General features: G+C 32.6%; 1 protein-coding gene across 1 annotated transcript; it reads left to right on the top strand.

Annotated features, from left to right (window-relative positions):
* Nucleotides 1-3,978: 3,978 nt before the first annotated feature.
* Nucleotides 3,979-4,962, top strand: LOC110096529 (lysine-rich arabinogalactan protein 19-like). The gene is made up of 2 exons (XM_020822538.2): nucleotides 3,979-4,527; nucleotides 4,695-4,962. Exons 1-2 carry the CDS (start codon nucleotides 3,979-3,981, stop codon nucleotides 4,770-4,772), a joined length of 627 nt encoding a protein of 208 aa, XP_020678197.2. The 3' UTR covers nucleotides 4,773-4,962.
* The last annotated feature ends 4,113 nt before the right edge of the window (nucleotides 4,963-9,075 follow it).

Here is a 9,075-nt window from a genome sequence, read left to right as displayed (position 1 = left end):
TATTCGAGTCAACCCGAACCCGACCCATTTTTGTATACGGGTCAGTTTTTCGAATCCGAACCCGACCGACCCACTTAGGCTGCAACAGCTAGCGTTTGGCAGCAACATCAAGCAGACATAACGACGTTCGACAGCCGCAAGCAGGCAGTAGTGTTCAATAGCGGGGTAGGCAAGGCAGCCAGGGCAGGTGAGGGGATGCCGCGATGCGACGCAAATGCGATGGTGCGGCTGGCTCGATGAACGCGGGCAGGTGGGCAGACCGGGGCATGCAGGGGCAAGCTGGGTAGGTATGGAATGTAACACTGGTAGGGATTTTTTTGGGTTTTTTTGAGTCATTCCCGGGTTTCCAGGTCAACATGAACTCGACCCAGTTTTTCAAACGGGTCATTTTTCTGATCCGAACCCGACCAGCTTCAGGTTCTGGTCAACCCAAACCCAAAATTTTTGGATCAGGTTCATGTCGGATCTAATATTGACACCCCTAGTCTTTCCCACCTCCGTCGCCCGCCAATAATGGTCATGTTGACTAAACAAACATGTCAATGTTGATTCTTCAAATTCCCACCATATAATGCACTTTGTATGATGTCAATTTGCTACACTAAACTAAGGTCCCCCACGGCCACCAACTGACATTAGATTTATACCGAGCCATCAATTGTCGTTGGTCCTTTGTACTTTTGTAGCCAGACAACAGTCTTTTTGAGCACTGTCACCTTCCGATTATGGTCATTCCGACCTCCGTCACTATACTATGGCCCTTTCGACTTTTATCGGTAGATCACGGTCTTTCCAACTTCCGTCACTAGACCACGATCTTTCTAACCTTCGCCAATCACCAACTTCGGTCCTTCTAACCTCCTTCGCCTGACTATGGTCCTTCAACATCTATCACTTGCCGACTATAGTCCTTCCAACCTCCATCGCTAGACAATGGTATTTCTGACCATTTTTGCTCGCCAATTACGGTCCTTAATTCTTACCTCCATTGTCTGACAACAATCTTTCTGACCTTTGTCGCATGTCGACTACGGTCCTTCTGAGTTCCGACCGCCGTCATCCGACTATGGTCTTTTCAACCTCCGTCGCCCGTCGACAATGGTCCTACCGACTAAACGAACATGTCAATACTAATTCTTCCAATTCCACCATGTAATGCACTATACATGATGCCATTTTGCTGCACTAAATCAAGGTCTTCCCCTTGAAAGGTCGCATTTGTAATTAACTGTAAATATTAGTAGATTCATTCAATCTGGGTCAGGCCCCATGATTTTTTCCCCTTTTCAGGGGTTTTCACATAAAAACTATGGTGTCTCTTATGAACAATACGCCCTCTCTTTTATCTGATTGTATGATGGATATTTGTACAAAACTATGATGTTAAACTTTATATTTCTCTATTGGCACCAGTATTCCAGGACGCAACAATCTTTTATTTTCTCTATCTAAATTCTTCCACCAATGATATCAAACTTTAAGCTTGAAAATGCCTTTATGCATCTTCTTTAATATAATTTAATGGAAATATTTACTTATCTGAATTTAAATCTATATTGAATGTCATTTTATTTTGATTTGCATATCATTATAATTGAATTAATATATTTGGATATCCACTTGAATAAATGCATCACATGGGGATATGCATGTAAGATGCATAAGGTTGATTTTAATTGTATTTTTTAGAGCATAATTGGTGGAAGAATTTAGATAAATAAAAAGAAGAAAACTAAACCATAAAGGACTTTTTTACTCAGTTTGTTGATGGGCACACATGAGTTTATGGTTGGCAATACAAAAAGCTTGATCTTTACTCATGACATCAAACTTTATGTTTCGTTTGGGATGACTTTTTTATTGCTTTGTAAAGCTGTTTTTTAGCATAAAAATCTTTTGAAAATAGAGAAAAAGCATTTGTCTAAAGTTGTCCCAAACGAAACCTTAGTTGAAGTTCTTTTTAAACGTTGAGTATTTTTGTCTATCCCATTGAGGGTTTTTTGCTTTTTTGCCATTTTGGTTTCGTTTGGGACTGTTTTCTTACTATTTTTTAAAATAGTTTTTTAGTAAAATTTTTGTACTAAAAAGCTGTTTTAAGAAGCAATAAGAAAGCTGTCCCAAACGAAGACTAAATTAGACCCTTAAAGCTTATATTTGAATTTTTTTACATGTTTTTGTCTGAGTCGTTATATGAATTATAGTTATTATGGGTATTCTGTAAGCATATATGTCACTAAATTAAAACTGAATGCTCTAAATTAAAGCTATGAGCACTATATTAACTGTGAAATAAATACTTATATCATAAATTTATAAATAAATATATTATTTAAAACTATTAATATTAAATAAAGAAAATTAGTTCTAGTTACAATAATTAGAATTTTAAATCAATGCTAATAATTAATGTTATTTAATTAAAAATACATTGCCTTAAAAATTGATATTATTCTTATTTTAATTTGTCTTAATAGAAACTATTATTTAAATTAACTTAATAAATTACTAGTTAATGATTAATTTACTCTAAAATCTTGCTCAATTAATAGTCAATTCAATTTGGCATAGCCATAATATAGTTACAAAATGATTGATCTGACTGATTTTTATAATCCTCACCGTTCAATTTTAATCACACATCTACAGAGTTGAGATTTCATTTGGGACAGCTTTCTTCTTGCCTCTTAAAATAACTTTTTAATATAAACATTTTAATTTTTATACTAAAAAGTTGTTTTGAGAAACAGTAAGAAAGCTGTCCCAAATGAGGCCAAAGGCTTCATTTGGAATGACTTTCTTATTGCTTCTTAAAGTGGCTTTCTATTAAAAAATTATAATTTTTATATTTAAAAATTGCTTTAAGGAGTAAGAAAATTGTCCTAAATGAAGTCTAAAAGAGTGATTATTTTGCAAAATAATAATAATAAATAATGCCAAGCAAAATAAATATAGTGTATTGAAAATATTTTTGATAAAATATTTATACATCCATGCATCTTCAAGTTCAAGATTTATCTAACCAAAGTAGATACCAAATAAAATTATAAGTTATTTAGCATCTTAATTTAGCTCATACATCGCTGTAGCAAATTATATTAATAGTCAAAATTTCATCACAATGGAGACATCTGAGCTGCAATGGCTCCAATCCTCCATCCTAATGATCATAATTTTCTATGAAATGTGACAAATGATCTAACATAAGATCATAATTAAAATGTAATAATGAAGTAATTAAGATGAATGGTATGAATGAACATAATTTTTGAATATTTAAATCTATGTGACTCACAAAATAAATTTGATTTAGGATGAATCAACATGCAATTTAAAAAAAAATCAAATTAAATTTGGGAATTTTTAATATTATTGTAGAAATCATCAAATCTTGATTTCATAAAATGTATGATCGAAATTTTGCGTCCAAATGAGCTCTAAAAGCTAGCTCGAAAGTAAAAGAGTCACGCTGCATTTTTAGCCAAGCTCGAGCAAGTCAGACTCAACTTGAACTTGAATCATATTCGAGCGAGCTTAATTATGAAACTCTTTATTTAAAAATAATCTAAATTCTTAAACATTGACCCCCTGGGGAATTACAATAACAGGGCAAAACCTTAAGGTCATTAGATCAAAGCAGACAATATCTCAATAGTTAAGAGCTTGAATTGTTGCAGTAACCAAACTCAAAACAAATTGAGTGTTTGAAGTGAAAGCCAAAACTATTTTATGTATTCAACAAAATAAAAATTACAAAAACTTTATGAATTGGTTTAAAACTAACAATCAAATCAATAATATTAAAGCAATGCAACAATGACAGTGAATGAATTTAATTCAAATGGTAGTTCCAAAATCAATTTTATCAGCTCTGTCCCAACCAAACTTAACCACCTTTCTTCTTCTTCAATCTTACTCTCCCTTCTCTTCCACTCTTCTATAATAACCACAGTTGCCATCGATCTGTTTCTCATTCAATCAATGGATTCACTGAGCTTCCTTTCCCTCTTTCTCATTCTCTCAATTAATCACATACTCATCATCAAAGCTCAAGCCCCCGCCTTTTCACCGGCTCAACCTCCGCCGGCAACGGCCACCCCACCTGCGGTGGCGACACCACCAGCTACAAGCTCTCCACCTCCCTCGTCATCGCCGCCACCAACAACAGCCACACCTCCCGCGGCAACACCTCCAACTTCAAGCTCTCCACCACCCTTGCCCCCGCCACCGACAACCGCCACACCACCAGCAACTCCGCCGCCAGCACTTCCTCCACCAGTTCCAGCGCCGGAAACGCCGCCGCCTGCATTGCCTCCAGCTCCAACAAAGCAAGCGCCTGCACCAGCACCTGTGCTTCCGCCGGTGTTGGCGCCGGCTCCGGCGCCGAAGGGAGGAAAAAAGCATAAGAAGAAAAGGCATAGGAAGAAGAAGGCACCGGCACCGGCGCCGGCGGCACCAAGTCCGCCAGCACCGCCGTTATCTTCTTCGTCGGACGAGGATATCACGGCGCCAGCGCCGCAACCAGATGACGTATATCATTACCTTCTCTCTAACTAATCATTATTAGTCCTTAACTAAAGTTTATACTATACTAATCACAAATTAAAATTGCCAAATTTTTTAATAAGCACATTTGAGATAAATATTTTATAAATGACAGTAAAATTATTTTATTTGGCTGTTTTTCTTGATTGCAGAATGGAAGTATAGCTATACAAGGAAGATGGGCAAGAACAATGCTGGCCATTGTTGTGCTCTTTGCAGTTGTCAGTTGAAGTGGATTATTTCTGCAATTTTTTTCTTATATCATTTATATTGAAAAATTATTTCATTATATTGTTATTTAAAAAAAAGGTTCAATTTTTATAGTTATTAGAGCCTTGGCTTGATTTGTAATAAATGTAAAATATGGTGGATTTTGGTAATATGGGGTTGCAATATTGAAATTTATGTTAAAGATTGAAATTTGATTTTACATATCATAATTTTCCTCAAATTTTCTTCAAAAACTATGGTTTCTTTTTATTTTAAAATTAGTGAAATTAAATTTTTTATTATTTTTTAATAATTTTTGTACACAAAACCTCTAATAAAGAATAACTGAATAAGGCATCATTTGCACGATTTTCTTACTGCTTTGAGGTAATTATTACACTAGAATATTAAAAAGTATATATTAAAGCCTAAGTATTAAATATGTAAAAATATTTTAATTATATTTTATTTTATTAAGAGTATTATTGCAAGATAGAAAATCTCAATTTTTCTCATCATATAAAACCAATACACCACACATGATTTTATTAAATTTCAAAACAATAGAAGGATAATTTGGATATAAATTCCAAACTCATCGGATATCTGAATGACCTTATCATATTATCTTGTGATCAAGAACGATAGCCATTGATTGGATAGCTGCATTTCTGTCATCACGAATAATACAAAGCCAACAAATTATGAAATTTGTGAATGAAAAGAAAAATCATCAATATAAACACAAGATTGCACCAAGCATAGCATCATCTTTAATATCTAAGTAAATTGTCAAAGTGGTCCTTTTCTAATCAACTTCAATTTACAGATTTAGATCATAAAAATTTTTGTTTTCTTGGCAAGCGCTAGACCGTCTATGGCTCATTCCATCTTGCTCAACAGTCTCTTCATCATCATCCATAAAAGAATCTTGAGAAACATTATGATTTACCTAGGATAATATCTTAATATAAAATAGATAATATCTATAAATTAAGATACTTAAATTACTTGTATAGTACACATTAAGTAAAAAACGGAGATATGAAAGACAGTTCTAGATCTTGAAGGTAGAAAGAGTTTGAATGTGAGAGATGGGATTTACTTTACCTTCAATAAACCCAGGATCCAAACGTTTATTAGCCATGGAAGCCGCGATCTCACCGGCGCGAGAGAAGACGGCGGCTAGGGTTCACGAAAGCGAAAACCCTAGCAGACATGAGGGGAAAAAAATACTTCGTGACTGAAATAAGAGATGGGATTTACTTTGGTTTCATTGGGTCAAGACAACGATAGTACAAATAAGAAGAAGCAAATAAACGAAATTATGAGAGAAAAGATAAACTACAATTCCTATTGCATAAATGAAAAATATCATCAATTTAAAAACCTCCATAGAAAAGAATTGTCAATGAATGATGATAATAGCATCTATATTCTTTATTTCAGGGTCCACACGATGGGTTAAAGCTTTTAGCTTTAGAAGATTATTTAGAATTCATAATGTTCGAAACGGAATAAATTAAGTAGAAAACAGACATGGAAATTATCAAGGAAATAAAGCATAATTTAGCCTAGTCAAAATTTATTGGCTGTTGCGTTCATTTATGATCGACACTTTAAAAATTTACCAGATCAATAGATTGATTAGATAAAAATATTTGAAATATGTTATCGATATACAATATTTTTTATGTTATTATAATTTAATAAGAAATGCTGAAGTTTGTGAGGAAATTATTTCAAGATTTTCATTGAATGATTTATGTAATAGCATGAGAAATTAAATATATTTTTAGTACAATTTCAATAATATTGATGTGTCAAATCATAGTTTTAGTACAATCTCAATAATATTGAAGTCTCAGATCATTATCATTTCTTCTTAACTATTAAAAGATTTTAAGGAGAATGATAAAAAATTATCAACAAAAAATGTCAATAATAAAGTTAGACACAAATTATGTGAAAAATTTAAAGTCATGAAAATAAATGTTGGAATAAAAATAATGTAAAACAACAACAACAAAAAAAAAACTCTGAATTATAAATAATAATATTACAGAATATTAAAAGTATAATTTCACAAAAATTCTATATTTTCATAAAATAAAATAATGAAAAGTACAAATTACTTATCTCAGGCAAGAAGTAGATGATAAATAAGCAGGAACAATCATAGCCTCGATATGTTAGATGTGGACAATTTATAGAAATAATCCTAAAAAAAAGTGAAATATTTGTTATGAGAAAAAAAAATATATGAAATAAAGCAGAACATGAATTTGTCTAAATATATTCAATGCTAAAAAGTTATATATAAAAATTATGGGGGGAGATAAGTGATATGATATGGAAAAAGCATTAGGCAAACTATAACTTTAGTGTTAGGTAAAATATAACTTTAGTGTTATATAACTTTAATTAAAAAAATGAGTTTAAGCTAAACTATAATTAAATACTTTTTTTAGTTTAATGTAAACTTACATTAATTTATTTTTTTCGTAAGCCTAACTGCTCAATTCTACTTAACACTTAATCTGCCATCTGAAGCCCCTAACCAAACATGTCCCAAGTTCAAAGAAGCAATTAAGCCTATTAAGTCTAAGAATAAGAAGTTTTTTTTTTGTTAGCATCATCATAGCATGTCATCAAGCTCTAATCTATTTTGAATTTTTTAATTTTTTCATTGTTTGAATGTTAGGATGTTTTTTTTATGACTCAACTTCAAAACTAAATAATGTGAACAAAACAAAAGACAGTCATCTAGTTTTATTTTTTCCATTGTACTTGTAATTTCACAGGGATTGGAACTATTGACGACAAGTTTGACTATGACTACTTTGTGACTGTAAAAACTGGCTCGCAGCTACTTCACGTAATACTATATCATATCCATCAGCATCAAATAGAAGGTCCTCCATCTATGCTTAATCCCGACCAGCCAGTTTCTTCTCCAGTGATTCTAGACTTCCAAAACCCTTCACCTTGCTCAATTGCTGTTGCAACCATGGTAAATGCCAATTTATCTTATATGCCAACAACAAAATCTGCTGGAAGGAGATGACGGGAAATATATTCACTTCTAAAGATGAACTTAATAAACAATTTAAATCATAAAATTAATTACCTAAATTTGAAGCTGAAATAGTGTCCAGATTCTCAGGTTCGCTGAAGCAGAAATAGTAGAGATCCAGAAACGAAAGAGTTAAAGGGAAAACATGTGAGAATAATATATAAGTGAGAAAGAGAACATGCCACAGCCATCTTACGGCCACGGAACGGTCAGATGTTGAAACGTTTCGACGGTTGAATTCATCTTCATGCATCCAAATAGTGAAAAAACGTTGAAGAATTCCAGGAGACCGAATTAATTGGAGAAGAAATCCTAAAACGTTTAAGAAGTTGAAAACATAAAATGAAAAAGCAGTGATTAAATGCCGGGAGAAACTAACATTAAAGAATTTTAGGCAAAGAAACCTACCGGAGGAGATGACGGCGAGCTGAGGCAGCAAGACGTTGAAGAATTTCAGAAGACCTAATTAATTGGAGAGAAACCTACCTGACGGCGAATTGAGTCAGCTAGGGCAAGCCGAAGACTATGGAGGACTGGTTGAAGAAGGAGCGTCGCGATATTAGTATAGGTTTAGACTTGCAAGAATAGCTTTGAATAAAATGGCAAAAGTAATTAAATGGCATAAAACGTTCAGAATTAGAATAGTTTCGGTAATTAAATGGCAAAAGGTGCAGAATAAGAATAGTTTCGGAGCAATTTGAAACCACCAAATTAAGGTTAATAAATTAATTAATTAAACAAAATGGAGCTTAGGGAATATCGAGGGACGGTAAAATTAAAAGAGTTTTATTTAAAGGTGCAGATAAGAATAGTTTCGGAGTAATTTGAAAACCACCAAATTAAGATTAATAAATTAATTAATTAAACGAAACGGAACTTAGGGAATCTTGAGGAACGGTAGAGGAACGGTAAAATTAAATGAGTTTTATATAATGTGAATTTTTTTATTTTTTTAATTATTTATAATAGAATAGATGGTCAAGATAATTTAAAAATAAGTAGAATTGATGAACAAGATTTGTTTGGGGAAGGAAACTCAAGCCCCTTTTATAATAGTAGTATAGATATAGATTTAACCGAGTCAAATCTTTCAGCTATTGGAACGAAAATATAAGAGAATATCAAGAGTTTAAAATGAATGTTGGAGATTTATTTAGATTTATAAATATATTAATATATCATTATAATAATTAATACACTATATTTGATATGAATAAAAATATAATTATTAATCAATTATAATTAAG

This window comes from Dendrobium catenatum, unplaced genomic scaffold, assembly GCF_001605985.2.
Source record: "Dendrobium catenatum unplaced genomic scaffold, ASM160598v2 fragScaff_scaffold_81, whole genome shotgun sequence".
Lineage (NCBI taxonomy): Eukaryota > Viridiplantae > Streptophyta > Magnoliopsida > Asparagales > Orchidaceae > Dendrobium > Dendrobium catenatum.
Note: the sequence above shows the minus strand (reverse complement) of the source record. Positions and strands in the feature narration are given on the sequence as shown.